At 33.3% G+C, this 19,398-nt stretch overlaps 3 protein-coding genes across 4 annotated transcripts; 1 reads left to right on the top strand and 2 right to left on the bottom strand.

Annotated features, from left to right (window-relative positions):
• Nucleotides 1-116: 116 nt before the first annotated feature.
• On the bottom strand, nt 117-8,570 carry LOC137928725 (alkylated DNA repair protein alkB homolog 8). Its single transcript, XM_068771674.1, has 8 exons — nt 8,440-8,570; nt 8,041-8,272; nt 7,644-7,961; nt 6,422-6,581; nt 4,057-4,312; nt 2,723-2,878; nt 1,651-1,815; nt 117-556 (listed from the first exon to the last, which is right to left on the bottom strand). The coding sequence occupies exons 1-8, from the start codon at nt 8,533-8,535 to the stop codon at nt 155-157; spliced, it is 1,785 nt and encodes a 594-aa protein (XP_068627775.1). The 5' UTR covers nt 8,536-8,570; the 3' UTR covers nt 117-154.
• Nucleotides 8,571-8,860: 290 nt separating this feature from the next.
• On the top strand, nt 8,861-10,520 carry PIG-A (phosphatidylinositol glycan anchor biosynthesis class A). The gene is made up of 2 exons (XM_068771771.1): nt 8,861-8,946; nt 9,020-10,520. The coding sequence occupies exons 1-2, from the start codon at nt 8,932-8,934 to the stop codon at nt 10,316-10,318; spliced, it is 1,314 nt and encodes a 437-aa protein (XP_068627872.1). The 5' UTR covers nt 8,861-8,931; the 3' UTR covers nt 10,319-10,520.
• Nucleotides 10,521-11,712: 1,192 nt separating this feature from the next.
• On the bottom strand, nt 11,713-19,068 carry Clc (clathrin light chain). Of its 2 annotated transcripts, XM_068771696.1 has the most exons (6): nt 18,823-19,068; nt 18,465-18,608; nt 17,355-17,466; nt 16,413-16,424; nt 13,953-14,141; nt 11,713-11,979 (listed from the first exon to the last, which is right to left on the bottom strand). In XM_068771696.1, exons 1-6 carry the CDS (start codon nt 18,983-18,985, stop codon nt 11,973-11,975), a joined length of 627 nt encoding a protein of 208 aa, XP_068627797.1. In that variant the 5' UTR covers nt 18,986-19,068; the 3' UTR covers nt 11,713-11,972. The 2 variants fall into 2 exon arrangements, with proteins under 2 accessions (XP_068627797.1, XP_068627798.1); XM_068771697.1 differs by lacking the exon at nt 16,413-16,424 and having other exon boundaries at nt 18,823-19,067.
• Nucleotides 19,069-19,398: the final 330 nt, after the last annotated feature.

The raw sequence follows: 19,398 nt of genomic DNA, 5'->3' as shown, positions 1-19,398 counted from the left end.
AAAGTAACTTTAATAATGTTATGTAGTTTCGAAATAAAACAATAATTAGAATGTACAAAATTTATTTATTTATACATCCATCATTTAAGGCACAGGCCTCCTCCATTTCCAGCGTTTTTGGACCTTGACTGGATCATCTGTCCGCCATTTGTATCTACGCTGTCTTTATACATACAACACACCAATTACCTTCCTCGTAGAAACTTTTTTCGACAACTAAATTGGACATCCTGCAGAGTGTATCCAATTCGCCTTCTTCGAACACATGATAGAACCTCAGTAGAGTGCTTTCAGGCTTCTCTGACAGCTTATTATCCTTCGCTCCCCTCAATTTCCAAGGTACAAGGAGATCTTTATGTTGGAACTGGGTCCTGTTCTCGTGAACCGGTAGAGTGAGGTCGCCGACTTTGACGGTGGTGTTAGTGTGAAGTGGAATTTCTTTTTTCTTACACAAGTAATTCGACTTTGCTTGATCTTTGGCCCAAACTGTAATTAATGCACGGCCTCCCGGTCGCAGTAATCTGGCTATTGTTGCCACCGCTTGTGACCGTCTCGTCTAATTAAAAAAAAAAAACTAATGTCAAAATTGACAGTTGTGGATGATACATGAGCATGTGAAAAGCATGCAAAAGCATATGTTTGTAATTGTATACAGGACGATTGGTTTTAGATGTAAGAGCTTTCAAAACGTGAATGTATTGCACATTTGCTGCTAGTTATTGTTTGGCACATCCTGTCCAAAATGGTTTAGTTTAATAACGAAATAATATGAACATCGATAGCAAATTTCGGATTACTATGTATTAAAATTAATTATAGTTTACTATATATCAATCAGATTTCGTATTTCCCAGAAGATGGATTGGCTTGTCGCATTGCTATCGAAAAGACATGATCATTCTATACAGGCTGATTAGAAAAAGTTTTATAAGCTTTTTGCGGAGGAATAGGCTATACATTAACCCCTTCACTTTTACACCTTCAACCAATTACCACATGTAATAGAAGTAGGAAAATAATATAAATCATATAAAATAGATTCTAGAACAGTGTTTCCTAACGTGGGGCACACGCCCCACAGTTTTATTTCAAAGGGGGGCAATTCGGAAATGCACTCGATTTGCTTTTAACGCCTTCGCTGTAATATTAAAATTTGTAAAAAGTAGTCCGGGAGGAAATGGTGAAGAAAAAGAAGAGGGAAAGAAAAAGGGAAAAAAGAGAAACTAGTGAGAGGAATTGAGAAAGGTGAAAAGAGAGCGAGGAAATAAAATTAGAATTGAATAAATTATTTTAAAATATTGTCTCTGCGTTACCAAAATAGGGGAATTTACGAGAGGCCCCTTAATAACGAGGGACATATATAATATATATGTGGAGTGCTCCAATTAATATTAATCATATATAACAATAATATTCAGAAGACTCAATTAATTCGACCGATGCCTATTATGCCGTTGTCGCACTGATGTTTTAGGTCATTCGTAACATACATAACATATATATGTTATGAAGAGGGCGTAAGGATTTTAGAAATGATTAAGTGACGTTGCGTTTATTTGAAATATATACTATATGTAATACGTACTTTTTGAAAATGCTATTACTAATTACAAATAGTGGTAAGAAACAAGTATTATTATTTGATTTCACCTGAGTGCTAAAGTGGTGAATGACGGCAATGCATATGATGACGTCAGCGCAACCATCCCTGATGCAAGGTTCCAGTAGATCCAATCTCACGCAGTCGGCCGCCGGAATACCGCAAGTGCGGCTGCGGCACTCGCTCACCAAACCGCAGCTGCGTTCGCCTGCTATCTACAACATATATAGTATACAGGTTTAAATGGCTCCCCTTTTAGGACCTTTCCTTCCCCCCCACCCCCGCTACCCTTCACAATTTTTATTATTATAGGAGATAGGTGGTTGAGTAAAAGTTCGTCGAACGTATAATAAACACTGTAATCAATATTGCTGGTCGTTTGTTTCTTGATTCTCTTCTGGCTTATTCTTACGCTTTTTGTTCTTTACATCTCTTCCCTCATTCTGCTTCATTGTTTTGCATTGAATCTAAAGAAAATAATGCTGTTAGCCTTGCGGCTTTTACAACTTCGTCGGAATGAGTTCACGGAACGGAGGGGTCCGTGAACTTAAAAACTAAGTTTGAGTGTCGGAACTCGCATCAGTGCTCGGTGGAGAGACGTTGAAGACGAAGAGCAGGATAGGGGCAGCGGGGCATCCCAGCCAGTTCTCGAAGACACAAATCAGGCGCGACCTTGCTGGCCGGCAGAACTCACGGCTAGTGCGCGTGTCTGATCAGTGTTGCTGAAGTGTACTGAATGGGAACTTAAGTGTTAACGGCAGCGTGGACCACTCGGCAATCTAAGGAAGGATACTGATCCTACCTTCATTCTGTTTCTTTATTTTGCCGCTTTATTTAAACATTTTGGGTAGTACAACTCGTGCATGTGTGAACCCGCACAGGTCTGCGTGCGGTAGATATAGTGCGAGCGCGACAGCACTAGAGATTAATGTTTACCGGTTAATTGGGCGATCCCCATATTATTATAACGTATCAATAAAAGCATTTATTTTTAAATAGTTTGTACCTTACGTTATATGACAGAAAATGATCTATCAATTATGATCGTCAAAGTCTTGTAACTTTAAGTATTAATCCTGTAGGATATTAAATGACATTTCTAGTTTCTATTGCTACAATTACCTGCAGTATGTCGCCACGGTTGAGTATGTTCTTGCCATTGCCGGCTCCAAGGTCGAGTAACACCGAACCGGCGGGGACTTCCCGGAGGAACTCGACCACCTTCGGCCACGCCGTGTGCCGTGTGCTGCTGAAGTGCTTTGATATCTGCTCGTACACCTAATGAACAACACACTTACTGACTTCTTCGAATATTTCTCAACTAATTTTTAACAGATTATATTACGATTTTTTTGGCAGACTGTGTAAATTGTTTTGACGCATAGTGAAGTAAAAAAAATCGCGCTAGGGTTAGTGTTGTGTTGATGGGGCATACACAAAGCCTTACCCCCGCGTCTTGCACCTAGAAGGCTGGCTATATTTGACTGGTGCAGGGGCCTGTTAGCCTTTCTGGATTTTTAAACTTCTTCGGATCGAAGCTCTGATCCGAAATTCGCGAGCTAATAAATTAAAAAATAACTACTCGTTTATATAACTGACGTAGTCGCGGGAGTTTAGGGTGGGGGCCCTAAATTCCCACTAGCTTTGGCGACTCTGAGGCTGACGATGGTTCGACGTGGTTTCAAACCATCGTGATAGCACCACGAGGGTTGCGGGGGTAGCATGAACCATACACGCATACCCCGGGACAGGCTATCTAAAATAGCACGGCGCGAGGTAAGACCGCGTGGCGATCCCTAACCGGGAGATACCGCAGTCCCCTGTATAGCGCAGAGGACGATCACCGGGGGGTTAAGTGGGTAGGAATCCCACATACCCCTGTTTTCCCCCTAGAGGCGGGTATATTGAACGTCCGGAAGATTTCCCCCCGAAACCAAAAAAAAAAGGTTTATGTAACTGAATCATTTAAATATTTGTATAAATGCTATGACGTTAATTAATTGAGAATTGTCAATTACTTTAACATATAAGTATATAACATACATGTAGTAAGTTACCACCTGCTCGGAAGGCAGATCTGCTAAGAGCTGGCCAGATACTCAACAGCTGTTCATTAATATTAAAAAAAAAAACATAGACTATTCTATTGAACGACACTGAATCAAATGATTCTTCTCGATTACAGTTTTACTTACTATAGAATTTAGGAGAATTGCAGAACCAACCATCGAAGTAGCTCAAATAATTGCTCCCCTGAAGTAGCATTTGACGTAGTACATCGCTTGTGCAACCGATGGCTGTTGAGACCGAAAGAATGTCGAGGGGCGACCACAGGTTGGGAGTCCCAACCATTAGGTGGACTGACATTGAGTTAAAGTCACAGGAAGTCGATGAATACGGGCAGCAATACCATCATGGTGGTTTTTGGGAGAGGGTGATGAATTTTATAAAATTACCTGATGAACATGGAGTTCCTCCAAATTCGATGCAACATTATCATCTAAATCATTCGTAGACTCCGTTGAAACATCACACAATGTTTTATATAAACAGTTACATTCGCCGCTCCTTGTCCATCTGAAAGTCAGAGATATCCTTGTCCCCCTGTTCGTGGTATCACTTGTGATCACTTTAACATGGTTGTCTTGCAATGTTCGGTGTTCGATGATAGGGTCCCAGGTTCGTGGCTGAATACCATGTTGCCAGTCATACCTGTAATTCCAACACTGATAAAGTTTCGCATTACGCTGTCATTTACGAAGGCAAGAAACTCCTGAAACATATGCCAAAATGTATTTTCTATTTATTTATTTATTGTACATAAATAAACATGAAGCGGATCTCTACTTGGGCTAAGTCATTCGGACTAGTAGTAAACCCGAAAAAGTCACAGGCTTTGCTTATTGGGAGCGCATATATGTATAAGCGTCTTGGCGCTGTCACTGCTATCCGTCCATTGCTTTACGATGGCGTTATTATACCTTTTAGCAAATCTGCAAAGAATCTAGGGGTAATCATCGATTCCAATTTGTCTTGGCTCCCGCACGTCAATGAGGTCAGCAAAAAATTACATTTTTCACTTCACTCGCTCAAATGCCTCCAGAACTTTTTACCTCTGAAAACCAAGATCTCCCTCGTACAGACTCTCCTTTTCCCCATTCTTGACTACGCTGACGCGTGCTACCTGGATGCCACTGAGAAGCTTCTAAACAAACTAGAGCGTCTCCAAAATGTATGTATTAGATTTATTTTCGGTTTACGTAAGTACGATCATATTTCCCAGTTCCGATCGCAACTCAAGTGGCTTCCAATTCGTCACCGCAGGAACGCTCATGTTCTTTCTACTCTCTATAACATCCTATACAATCCCTCTGCTCCTTCTTATCTCCGTAACCTCTTCCACTTCTCCCGGGCCCAGGACAAACCTTGTCGTACGAACGTAAGGACGTCACTGGCCATCCCCACCCATCACTCTGATTTCTTTTCCTATTCCTTCACTGTCCATGCTGCAAGATTATGGAACGCTCTCCCCTACGAAGTACGTGATTGTCCATCATTACCTGTATTTAAAAAGCGAGTCAAAGAGCACTATTTATCGCTAGTTGTCTAGTATATATAATATTTTTAGTTATATATGTTATATATGTATTTATGCTTATATTATGTATATATATTATTTATTATGCTTATTTATGTAAGTATATAATATGTAAGTATACATTTATGTTCATGTTAAGTATGTAATTATGGTCAAAAGTCGTATCTATTGTAAATATTTCAATTTAATTATTGTGCACGTTGTGTCTGCCTCACTTTTTATGAATCTCCTTCCGTAGGCCTACTGGAAGAAATTTCTGGTTAGAAATAAGTAGTGCCTGTTGTGTCAGTTATATTTGTATTGTTACTTTAGTGTTTTTATTGTGTACAATAAACTGTTAAATAAATAATAAATAAAATAAATAAATGAAAGATATCACATATAATAGACCAGAAACATGAAGTACAATGTGTCCATTGGATGGACTTGGTTAATATGAAAAAAAAAAGAACGAACGGTCAACAAGCGACAGGTAGATCTGAAGATACATTGTCTGGTCTGTCTGGTGGCTACATGCCGAATGTATTATCATAGCCCTCTCATGAGAGACGCAGGTTATCGCCACATTTTCTTGCGATATGCAAAAATTATAATAAAGGACGTAATAAAAATAAATACAAGTCATGATCGAACAAATAAAAAAACAGATAAATAAAAATAATTGTAATATAGAAATAAGACATATTAAAAAAATAGAAATGCAGCGACTACAACCACATACATACCGTTATATATTCCTTTCTTTGTCATACACACCTTCCATCGCTCTCACACAAACAACGCGTGTGATTGGTTATATAAATAAAGTAAGTTCTAGGATTCGTTGAGGCAGCTTTAATGTATAAATACGGGGTGTAGGGCCAATAAAGTTAAGGATATTTCTGCACTCGAGTTTTACTTTTAATTCTCTTGAATAAATGAATGCTATTAAAAAATCAAATGGGAATTGTAAAACAACATGTAATATTAAGCAACATGGAGAAAGATGGAAGACAATGCATTGAAAGTATGTAAATAAAAGCAATAACAATGAAACAAAGTGTGGAGGAAGGAAGAAGATAGAATGCCAGATATTGTAAGACATATGAAAAAAAAAACTATCCTGAGAAACTTAAATAAATCAAAGTCCCTGTCCACCACTATCATTACCTCCAAGACCTACTGGCCCTAGGAAAAATCCAATAAATTTAAGCACTAAGTGAATATTAAATAAATTTACCAACCTCGCCGCACCTTCCATGACTAACAGAGACCTTGCCGGAACAACAATTGGAACATTCATGCCGCTATGACGTCGCCAATCCATAACTACTGATGACCCCAATGAGAGAGACAGTATCATAGGTCCAAATGGACTGTGTCTGTCCACATGGGAAGGTATACCTTGAAAGGTTTACATCAAATTTTATATTTGTTTATTAATATGGTGAACAAACAATTGCTTATAATTGTTTTTTATACTAATTTAAAAACTTATTCTGTCCATTTTTCATATTTATAAAGAATATACCGGCTGATTGGTTATTGGTTTATGTAGGAATTACTTTAATTAATTCCTCCATATCTTTTCTTCCATTTGACATCACAATGATTTTGACGTCCTTTTGCAAAATTCCCTTCAACAATCACTAAGCGTTTTGCAACTATTTTTAGTGTTAACAGCCAAGTGATGAAACAACATAAAGGCATCATTGTTTTCAGGAAGCAATAACATGAGAGTCTTTAAGTCAAGAGTGAATAGGTATCTTCTAGGCAAGCATGTACCATCATAGACATTAACTTAACATCAGACAAGACAGAGTTTGAATGTTTTGCCTATAGACAGTTAAAAAAGGTGTTAAAGCTATAATGGTGTAAATGTAGCAAAAAGCTTTAAAGGTTTCACAACTATTTCCAATTACCCTTAATAAAGTGAATGCTCTCAATTGCTTTTTTTTCTATAACACTGCAAAATTAATTTTTATAGGTAATAATCTAAATTTTTACAAACATTTATTTCAGGAGCCATTGATTTTTGGATACAGTATACCATATATTAATTATTAGAGAATGAGCAACATGATGATTATGCAATGGAGGCCCTGCAGTAGAAGACCGAGACAAGTGATGATAGGTCACAGTTTCTATTCCCAGTGTACGGTGTTATATAATTCAAACTTTATGCATTAATTATATAGGATTGCCACTGCCCACAAACAAGTTTCTAAAGGATTGGCAGCAGCATCCTCCACATACCATAATACTACATAGCAATTGCCAACCATAGATATCTATAGGGCCCTGTCTTGCAGTACACATCTATACATATAACCAATCACCCTATATGCTGAGTTTTCTAAAATAAGCATTATTGCAATAATATACTTGTTTGTATTAACTTTATAGAATTAAATTTTCTTTGATTTTATTTACATTGGCTTTAATACTTCATGGAAGATTATTTACCATGTCCTGGAGCATATTTGTTAATGGTCAACTGATCAGGAGGATCAATAGCAAAACCATATTTTTTTAATCTTGTCCACAAGATATCACATTCCTGTGGTATCTTTTGAGGTAAGGGAGAGCTCAAATCTACATCATTGCTTCCATAACGGAACTCGTAACCGAAATGTCTGACTTGACGATTCTTCAAGCTTGCATCTATCTCCTCCCAATCAAAGAGTTCTATTAAATCTTTCTCTTCATCTACACTTATAAAATCTTCTATTATCTGTAGACCTTCAGGATTTTTGTGAGGACATATCACTTCTGTATTTGGCACTGAAAATAAGAAAAAAATACCTAAAATCTTTCAAACATCCAGTACATCAATGTTATTCTTAATTATTTATAAACATACCATCATCAATATAGCACATATACAAAATTGTATCATTAATGCATTTTCTTCCATTATATTTTTGAAAAAATGTTTCAGCTTCATTTTCACTATTGAATGTCAAAAAAGAATGTGATTCTCCCTTTTCCGCAATGAATTTTTTAAGTTTCACTGATGGTGTATTATATAATAGATTAACTATATCATCTTTTGATAGACCTGTAGCTTGTCCGACGTTGCACAAAACAATACTCTGAAAAACACATAAAAGATTACTACAAGATAGCGGTTTAAATGTTAGAATTATATTAATTAATGTTCTTAACGCGACAATTGTTTAGAATCCTATGAAAATAAAAGGAAAAATTACTAGAGTGCAAATTGTTCGAAAATCAACAATAATAAGTGAAGATAACATACAGGTCTAGCATAACTAGAACATATAATTCCTTTTGAAGACAACAAACGCGCAGCAAATCTTTTGCATTTACGATCGGCCTTTTTGTCTTCATTCATTCTAAAATTTTTATTCCATCCTTGTTGCTTTTAAATATGAATTACCGATTGTTTACAATTTAAATATAACCTTACACATGTCACTATTTTGAAATGTGTTAATATGACATTTAGTCATTGAGCATGTCTTATGAATTTAACAAGATGAAAATTTTTTTTAGTATATATTACCATTCTAAAAATCTTATTAAAAAATAACATACTCGATATTTTAGATATATTTAATAAGTTTAAATTTTTATTTAATAACAAGTGGCTGAGTAGTCTCGCTACCAAAGCCCTTTAAAAAATCTATCTTAACATGATATTTATTTTGTTTATTTAGCTCAATTTCAGTTTGTATTTTTTTGCCGCATTATTTAGTATATTAAAGAAAAATAGATCCAATTGGAAATCATGAATTTAAATAAGGTAAAAAAGTTTTGAAGGGTATAAATGTTTAAGAAACTGTGTTATAAAAACATAATTTCTTTTATTTCTTCAGGAAATAACAAATTACAAGAAGCGATTTGTGATCTGTATGGCCTCTGATTTCTTCTATCCGAATACAGGCGGAGTTGAGGAACATATTTATAACTTATCCCAATGTCTAATAAAATGTGGACACAAAGTCGTCGTTATCACACATTGCTACGGCGATAGAGTAGGTGTGCGATACCTAACCGGGGGTCTAAAGGTTTATTATTTACCAATAAGAGTTTTTTACTCTCAATGCGTGCTCCCCACCATGATATGCAACATAGCTTTAGTTAGATACATTTTGATACGCGAATGTATTGAAATTGTGCATGGGCACTCTGCGTTTAGTGTCTTAGCGCACGAAGTATCAATAATAGGCAAATTACTCGGTTTGAAGACTGTTTTTACAGACCACAGTCTATTTGGTTTTGCAGACACATCAGCGGTGTTAACTAATAAATACTTACAGATGTGTTTATGTGAGTGTGATCATTGTATTTGTGTATCACATACTGGTAAAGAGAACACAGTTTTAAGAGCAAAAGTTAAGGCGCGAAATGTATCAGTTATACCAAATGCAGTAGATGCTTACAATTTCACCCCAGACCCTAGTAAAAGAGATCCTAAAGTGATAACTATTGTCATTGTATCCAGATTAGTGTATAGAAAAGGGGTGGATTTAATGGCTGCTGTCATAGCAGATTTGTGTCCTCGCTATCCACATATTAGGTTTATTATCGGTGGAGATGGCCCCAAGATGTGGCTCTTGCAGGAAGTGAGGGAAAGAAAGAGTCTGCAACACTGTGTTACTCTCCTAGGCAGTTTAAAACATTCCGAAGTTCGGGACACTTTAGTAAAGGGTGATATATTTCTTAACACATCATTGACAGAAGCTTATTGTATGGCTATAGTAGAAGCCGCTGCTTGCGGATTGAAAGTAGTGTCCACAAAGGTTGGCGGCATTCCTGAAGTTTTACCAGAAACAATGATTTACTTAACAGAACCAAATGTACCGAGTATTATAAAAGGTATTGAATCAGCTATGGATGATATAAAAAAGGGTAACATACTATGTCCATATGAATGTAATAGAATGATAAGGAAAATGTATAACTGGATGGATATTGCAAGAAGAACAGAGATAGTTTATAATAAAATTTTGCAAAATAAAAATAAACCACTGGGTCAACAGTTAAGAAGTTATCTAACTAGTGGAGTGTGGCCATTCCTTTTAGTAATAAGCTTAATGTATTTATTACTGCAATTAGTTGAAAGAATATATAAAAGGAAACATATTGATATTGCAAAGGATTTAAAGTTATAGCACTGCATGAAAAATTATAGGGAGTAACAAAAGTTAGATAATACAATCTGAGAAGTCATTGATATTCAAAGTTAAAGGTTTATTTATACATGGCAATTGATTATGGCTGTAAATGTTTTAGCGAGGTGAATGTATAGGTCATTTGCTGTCAAGTAATGTTTACATCCTATCCAAAGGTCGATGTTTTCAGATTAAAAATATATTAGGCAAAAACATTTTGAAAATACTACATATTAAAATTATTTTCACTATCTATCTTTGCAGACTATACTGCCTTAAGTTATTGCCTATTGCTTTCTAACAGAAAAACAAATATCAGAGTGATTACTTTATACAGGTTGATTGGAAATAGGTGTAAAACTTTTAAACCTTTTTGCTGACAAATAAACTACATTCACTGATTTAAAACTTTTACCTGTAACTAACCATCCTGTATAAGTAGTGAGTTAATTAAATGTCTAGATATGTGTATATTCTGTTACTTCTTGAGAATTACTCGACATTGTTATCGCTTGTGCCTTATATATACAGAGATTGGTATTTAAATGCATACATGCCTAGTTATTTTGTTTACTAAGAAATTATGGAAGCAGTTTTAATATATTACTAATAAATTAACCAATAAACTATTGTGTCTATCTGTGCACACAAGCAGCATCCTTGGATGTTTTGGACACAAAAGTGTATTCTATAATTGGCTAACACTTTATGTAAATGTGATTCTGAATATTGAAACGCTGTTAACATTATTGAATAAAAAATTTTGCATTTAAATAAAATTTACAATCATTGTAGCAAAATGCAATGTCTGTCAAATTAAGAAAGGTGATATTATATTATTTTTATTGTTAAGTATCATCAATATTTCAGTTGAAGGACCTCCACTGTTGGACATGAGTATTCCCTTCCCAGATTTCTAATAAAACTGAAAGCTGCCTACAACCAGAATATTCCAATAACCTTGTCTTGTCTTGTTGGGCTGGTTTCCTAAACCAAGCGGCACTGTGCTTATGTTGCATATGACTAACAAAGTCATCTATTCACCTTGTAATTCCGACATTCCACACTTCACTTACGGGTTCGTTTATAAGCACAAAAACTATATGCAGCAATGATTTTAATTATTAATGATAATAACATTCTAATGATATAAGACTGACATTTTTTTTCATTAAGTAACATTATTATTTAAAACCAGTATTATATACAAAGTTGACAATAAATCCGAGACGAAAAATAGTCTTTTTTATATTTATTTTTATAGAAAACAAAGATAATAAATAGATTTTGTTAAGTTGGATATTATGGTTTACGCAAGTGTTTAAAATTGATTACTAACAAAATGTTAATAGTTTGAAAAGTAATATTGTGTTATTTATATTAAAACAACATAATATATTGGAATGACTTTTATTCTTCATTTTCATGCGATATAATCATATACATGGGTTGCCTATATATAAAAATGTATCATTGGCTAAATAAATAACAAATCTGCGGTAGCCAGCACATAACGGTTCAGCTAATGCCATGTAACATTTCCTATTAAACAATTTAATTTATAATTAAGTGTGATTTCCAATTGAGGCTGGTGTATTTGTTATGACAAATATTCACGCCTCTAACAGTGCTCCTTCCAGGTTGCTCCAGCAATTTAAGCCCTGAAAAAATAAAAAAATAATTGTCATTTTTTTATTATTGTGGCTTGAGATCAGATGCATATTTATCTGTAGTTTGGCCGAGTTATATGACATGACAGAGTATCACCTAAATTTTCTCATAGACAACTTTCCAAATTTAGCTGGTTCCGGTGAATTTCTACTTCTGACATATTTATATAACTCTTATGTGGAATATACAAATTTTCACAAAAAAGTCGGTGATTTTCTTTAAATATTATACTCCTATATTGATAGGCGACGTCAAGTAAACATTGTTTTTCACAATCAAAAGCAGATAAATCTATTGTGAACCCCTTTTATTTTGACATACCGACATAGACCTAGTACATTCTCTTATGCACCAAGGTGGTCCACTTAGACCACTTTGATCGCTAAAGTTATAACCAATTAAATGTTTGGAAGCAAAGATCCTATCCAACGATTCTTTGAATTACTTCAACTAATCAAAAAAATGTTTATTATAAAAAAGTCAAGAGACACATTCACTATTCTTAACATGAATTAATTAAAAGGTTAAAGTGTTGGTATAGTATGAACGGCACTTTTGTATTCAATAAATTCATGTCATAACCACTTGCATGCAGATTGACCATAAAAATAGTTACATTTGTTAATTCATCTATCAATAGGTAATAATAAATTCATTAAAGCCGCCACTATAGTTTCTATATTATAATATATATCTAGATAAATATGCATCTGAATATACTATCGCTGGTCATAGCATATTTTACAATAAAACTCATTAGCCATGTTTGAGGTAGCAAAATACTGTCTAATAGTTTTTAACTATATAGGTAATGTAATTTATTTTTATTATACAGGCAATACAATCGTTCATATAAAAAAACTAGTCATAAAAATTCACAGGACAAAACACTTAAATTAGCTTAATGAAAATAATTATGTACATACAAAAAATATATTTTGAATGTTGTATTAGCAAGAAATTGCTAGCATAAAGCAAACCATTACCTCCTCATCAATTATTTCAGTTGGGCTGTAAGTGTGAATATAAAAAATCAGTACAGAAAACATTATATCAGCGTTTCCCAATGTGGGGCCCATGTCCTACAAGAGGGCAATTTGATTATTAAAGTGGACGATTTGAAAATGGACTTGACACGAGTTTAACACTTTCGCTTTAATATACAAGTTATGTGTATTATAATAGGGCGTTAGAATTTTAGAATGGAGTAAGTGCTGCAAGTTATAAAAAAGGTTGGCAAACACTATACTATATTATACATAAACAAAATTAAATTAATTTGTCTTTGGTTTGAATAACAAATAGGATTTTTTTTACAAAAATACACATATTTCTTTGTGTATTAAAAAATTGAAAAGTTACATTATATTTAAATTGAGGTAGAATAGTGCTCGTTCAATTCGGCTATTTTTATTTCATCTTCCTTCCTTCTGACAGGTCTATAACTTTTAAACATATGAAGACTGTCAAAGAGGTTGGTCTAGTTAGATATCAATAACATTTATATTTAACGTAATATTGTAGAAATATATTTTTGCACAAGTGACATACAACAAGACACATGTATTAATCGTAAAGTTGACAATTTATACAAAGTTTTTATAGTTATGAAAGTTTTTGATTTTGGTGTACTGATGTAAAATGAATTTTGTATTTACAAATAATGTTTGTTTTTAAAACACCTTATTGAGATGGGCAATGATGAGAGATCAAAGAAAAAGGAGATTAATAAATACTGAAGTATATATGTATACTTCATTATATATATATATATATATATATATATATATATATATTTTTTTTTTAAAATGTGAACAGAATTGTACGAAATAACGTAAATTGAATGAAGTTAACACTGGATGCAGACCACTTCTAACCGTTCCTATTGTAAATATGTGGTCGAGGCTTTTGCCCAGCAGTCGACATCCAATGGGAAAAGAAAGGCGAAGTAAATTCAACTCACACTTTGGTAGCGCGTGGTGGATACTTTGGCCGGACACCGGATTGCTTAAGTTGGAGTACGATCGAGCGCAGACGGGCCACGTCTCGCCCACGCCTGGGACCGAAGTCGCACAGCTCGGCAACACGCGCCCACTCGCCTCCTTCCGTGGAACCGCCTTCCGAACCCCGGGCTAACGCTCTCTCTGCATTTCTATATATTTTAAATTTGATTATTATATACATTTGTATTTCTATCATTTATAGATCCACTAGATGCCATTGAAAAATACTTTATTTATTACAGTACCTTATCATCCTTATTTACTAATGGCATCCTTTAATTTAAAATACATGGCTACTATAAAGATGGGCTGTACTTTTTGATGATCAAACTTTTACTTTAAGTGTTATTAAAAAAAAAATTAATAGTAACAAAATTAATAATAACAAAGGATACAATAGATCTTGCCTCAAATATGAGCCTAGCTTATATATTTAATGTAAATATATATATTTAAAGTAACTGTAAATGTATAGTGTAACACAGAGGAATATTTGGTCTTTGAGGCAATTTTCTTAAATAAATTATATTTAAAATTCCTTCTATATATCTATGTATTCTTTTGTACATAATATACTAAAAATTACAGATGTGATATTAGGATGATTTAAAATAAGAAGTAAATAGTAAAGGTAATATTTTTAGTTACCCATAAATACATAAAACAGCTATAAGTAGCTATATATATGTATAGTAATCAAAAAGTAAGGTGAAATTGTCATTTAAAACTCCTGAGCATTAGCAATGCAGGTAATTTTTTTCCTAGGTTAGGACTGTCTATAACATTTGCCAAGCGTCTCTTTGACAAAAGTTTGAATATCATTCGGTTCAGCCCAAAACATTGAGGGATGTTTTGTGTCTCAATCGCTTCAGGTCTCAATTGGTAGTAGCCATACTGCATTGGTTCTTCACAACTTTTTGGGCAAAAACTTAACTCAAATCCTTTCTTATTAACCGTATTCGCCTGATTTGGCTCCGTGCGACTTCTGGCTTCAGCAAATTCAAAAGATCAATGCGGGGAACCCTTTTTTACATGATTGAAGTCTTGAAGACTACACTGGAAAATTACTATTCAAACTGTTTTGAAGAATGAAAACTGCGTTTAGACGGACAGGGATTACTTTGAAGGGGATGAAATAAATTTTATAAACAAATTCACCTTACTTTTTTAGCACAATGATATATGTACCTAGTATATACCTACCAAATTAATAACCATAGATATAACTAATTATGTATATATGAGGATTAAATGAATGTTTTTTTGTAAAGACTTCACAATAGTAAAACAAACAGTTTTTCTAAAACCAAACAATATTATACCCGAAATATGACAACAATGAAAATTATTAAAAATGTAAACTGTTATGATACACCAACATTAGAACAGAATCAATGACAATACTGTGTTATGACATAAACAAAGGAAAAGATGTATGCCAGGGGTGACCAACCTGCGGCTCGCTAGCCACTTGCGGCTCTTTGAAGGATTATTTGCAGCTCGCGATTATTGTATCCGAGTACACTGCATTTTTATGTAATTATAAATATTAAAAAAAATTATAAATTCGTATGTTTCAAAACTTTTTAAAATTACTGTAATAATTAATTTCAATGCAAATATTTTGTACTTTTCTAGAAAAAAATAATACTTTTTTAAATGTTATTAATTGCTGGTAGTGAAAAATTTTTAAATCTCGATAGTTTCTCATATTATCAAGACACTTGGCTACTCCTGATATATGATTTATTCAAAAAGCTGACATCTGTCTATTTACCCATTATTTGGAATGAAGGCTTTAAGGCTTAGGTGAGTTAGTAATAGATAAAATTACCAAACATATATTATTGGAATATATACTTAGGCGCCATTTATTAAATACGGTCACACTAAGGGGGGGGGGGGGGGGGGAGAAGAGTTCCGCTTAATGTAACATTAACAGTGGATTTTAGTCTAAGAAAATGTGACAATACTTCAGTCTTAAATATGTAACAAATCTTTGGACATTTCAACAAAATTGAAACAATTATTGAATATTAATTTATTAACATTTCCGTATTATTAATAAAACAAAATTTTTAATTGATTGCTTTTTTACTATTTTCAGAGGATGTGGTTTATCTAGCTTTTATATGGAAGTATTATTTCCAGGGTTAGCCACAGAAAGTATAACATGGTAATCAATAAAGGAGGGGAGGAAGGAGTAGGAAGAAAGAAAGTAAAATTTCAGATGACACAGAAGTGCCTCCCATACTAAGCAAACACTAAGTTAATATGTATGAGACTATATGTATGATAAACCCTAAATATTTTAGAAACATATATATAGCCCTCTATAAAATGAAGTTAATTAAATACAACATATATACCAATAAGTAATAGTTAGTAAACAAAAAAAAACTACTGTGCAATATACTCACTTAGCTGACTCCCTGCCAGCGATGAAAAGAAAATAGTACATTATTTAGTATATAAATAGTACAATAAACATGGACAGCACATTTACATTCAATTATATTTATAATTAAAATACATGCAATAATTGTTGAATCGATATTTACATACATCATACAGTCATATCTTTTAATTACTTTGTTTGCTATTATCTGTGGTAATAGAATTTTTATCATGTTAATATAATTGTCTTTATATGTTACCATGCAAAAATACATCAAGACCAGTCAACTCAGTGTTGCTATATAACAAATTCTTTTTTTTTTTCACTGGACTCCCATTATGACCTGTATGTATATTTATTGAAAGCTTATTTACACCCATTTAAAACCATGCAATGCCATGCATATTTTTCCACATCAAATTATTTCTTCTCATTCTTGAGAAAGTTAAAAGTTTAAATAACATGCTACTTTTAAACCTCGCTTGTACTATTTGTACACAATTATTATATACAAGACGTCCCATAAATCAAAAACACAGATTGCAACTAACCCATGAAAATTAATATTAAAAATCACATACTACACTTTGTATTTAATATTATACTTCATAATAAATTTTGTGTATATTATTTGACATAAAGTGCTGTTGTTTTTATAAAAGATACAGAAGGGTATACATTAATATAAGAATAAGAAAAATTTGGAAAATAAGTCCATAATCACGATTTTACTCATAAAACAGCAAGTGTAAAAAAACAAGAATTTAACTCTCACTTAATTTTTTTGGATAGGTCACTAACTTTTTCTTGTCTCCAGGGAATGCTACACCGGACATCCCTCTGTTGCACGGCCAATGAAAGGGTTATGCCAGACTCCTATCAGTCTTAAACTCTACCTTCTTTACTAACTTTTGTTAAACTAACTTAACTTGTGATAGATCATAAAAATTATAATAAATTTTACCTGTTTGCAGCTTTAGTTTTCGCAATTTGTTCTTCATGAGTCTTATACCAATCTTCCAGTTCCTTCTTAGCAACCTTCAACATTTCCTCCTTCTTCCTTTCCTCTTCTTCATCTGAAAAGATAGTTATCTTTTATACACAGTGATAGGTTGTAAATGTAAAAGCTGAAAGTGGTGAAAGTTTAGCTCAATTAGCAGCAAATAGCTTTCACATCAATTTCCAATCATCATACATAAAGAAGTTTAACAGGTTCTTAACTTTTGTTAGTACAATTAATGTAGAAACAGTAAATAATAATTTAATTTGATTTGTTGAATTTTTGAAATGCTCTCTTGTACAATAATATTTCTGTTATTTATTGTTTCTGAAACCACTTATTTTTCGATAGGGTGTATTTTACAATAATTGACAGTAAATGAGCAACACATTTCAAAAATAAATTAAAAAAATAATTTGGTAATTAAGTACATAATTAAAAACCCTTCCTTGTTAATAGAAAATCTCTTTGCATTAATGAGTTATAGAAATAAACTTTAATAGCTAATTACTAATTATCCTCAACATATAAGGATATAACATAATATGCCTCTGTATAATAATTATATTCCATACAATAGATGACTACCTATATGTAATGTAAGATGTAAGTAAGTACATAGTATATTTGTGAAAGTTGGCCCATAAACCAAATAATAAACAGATGTGAGTGACAAATCCTGGAAAATTAATTAAAAAATAACTTACATATTTATAAAATTATAATATTCAAAAAAATTTTGTAACTACCAACCCTTCCAACTAATTTCAGTTTGACCATATAATATTTTAATTTATATGGTCAAACTGAAAAATTTATTGTACACACTAGGATACATTTAAAAAGTTTCATAATAATAAACTAAAAAGTACAATGGGCGGTCTTATCACACAAGGCAAACTCTTACAGACAACCATAGTAAGGAAAAGGTAGAAGTATAAATAATGAGTAGTTAAAGTGCACAAAATATACCTGGACATACATACATAATGGTAGAAGTGAAGAGTAAAAGATACAGTCTTATCAACCTATGATGAAGATTAGGATGATCAGATATGATTTTTAATAGTTTACCTTTTTCTGTAAGTCTCTTTTTCTGTTCCTCACGCCATATTCTAATCTTCTCTGGTTCTTCTCTTTCTTGTCTGAACACTGGTGCAGGAGTAGGCTCTTCATCCATTAACCCATTTGTTTCAAATACTGCAGAGCTTGGAATTTCTAGAAAGATTAAAATGACATCTTACTTTTGTTTAAATCTAGAAACTGGCTAAAATTTTGTAATTGTAACGAACTATACACTGCTAGCAATAATAAATAACTCCTCATATTTCTAAAAATTAACAGTTAACCCCGATCTTATAAGAAATATTGATTTTTTTCAATTACGTCATGTATAAAAGAGGTGCGGTGTAAAAAGAAACCTGTAACATACCAACAAAATCCCCTAAGCCATTTGAACCCGGGGCTACAACAGGGGGCGGAGCGCTTGTTTCCAGTTCATCTTCGAGGCCAGCCAGTTGGTTCTGTTCACGGGCCAGGAACTCCGCTGCAGGGTCTACTTCTGGCTGAACGAAGTTATCACCGAAGTCATCCATTTTCACCAATACGCTGAATAATATTTTAAAAGAATAAACGTCGACGACGTATGAATAAATAAACCAAAGACAATGAGATATTAAATACGATGACAGGTAATCCAAAAAAAACTTGTCTATTTGACAATAAAAATTTACAAAACAATATTTTAAAACCTTTCGTCAATATTTTTTTAGATTTAGTCTACCTGAATTCCATAAAGTTGATTTGATTTTATGACTATTTACCTTAATAGCAGTAGTGGCCTTCTGCCAATTGATAATAACACAGTGTTAATGGCGCTAATTCTAAATTTTTTATGTGGTAATTAAGCTCTGCTCGGTTTTTTATTTGAGACATTTCTCAAAATGAAAGGCTACAGATCTCTTAGTTAGCTTGGGCGAATGCATCTATTTAAGTACATGGTCCCTCA

This window comes from Battus philenor, unplaced genomic scaffold (genome assembly GCF_028537555.1).
Source record: "Battus philenor isolate CCGP_79_NKW_IND1 unplaced genomic scaffold, ilBatPhil1.0.hap1 SCAF_4, whole genome shotgun sequence".
Classification (NCBI taxonomy): Eukaryota; Metazoa; Arthropoda; class Insecta; order Lepidoptera; family Papilionidae; genus Battus; species Battus philenor.
The sequence above is the reverse complement of the archived record's forward strand: the minus strand, read 5'-3'. Positions and strand labels throughout refer to the sequence as shown.

What these genes read in the sequence shown, in the direction of transcription:
- Clc (XM_068771696.1), bottom strand. Translation starts at nt 18,985, where the DNA reads ATGGATGACTTCGGTGATAACTTCGTTCAGCCAGAAGTAGACCCTGCA. An exon ending in TGGCTTAGGGGATTTTGTTG is followed by an intron (nt 18,609 to 18,822) that starts GTATGTTACAGG and finishes TAATCTTTCTAG; the next exon opens with AAATTCCAAGCTCTGCAGTA. An exon ending in AAAGAGACTTACAGAAAAAG is followed by an intron (nt 17,467 to 18,464) that starts GTAAACTATTAA and finishes CTATCTTTTCAG; the next exon opens with ATGAAGAAGAGGAAAGGAAG.
- LOC137928725 (XM_068771674.1), bottom strand. Translation starts at nt 8,535, where the DNA reads ATGAATGAAGACAAAAAGGCCGATCGTAAATGCAAAAGATTTGCTGCG. An exon ending in CAAATATGCTCCAGGACATG is followed by an intron (nt 6,582 to 7,643) that starts GTAAATAATCTT and finishes AAACCTTTCAAG; the next exon opens with GTATACCTTCCCATGTGGAC. An exon ending in AGGAACTCCATGTTCATCAG is followed by an intron (nt 2,879 to 4,056) that starts GTAATTTTATAA and finishes GTTGTTCATTAG; the next exon opens with GTGTACGAGCAGATATCAAA.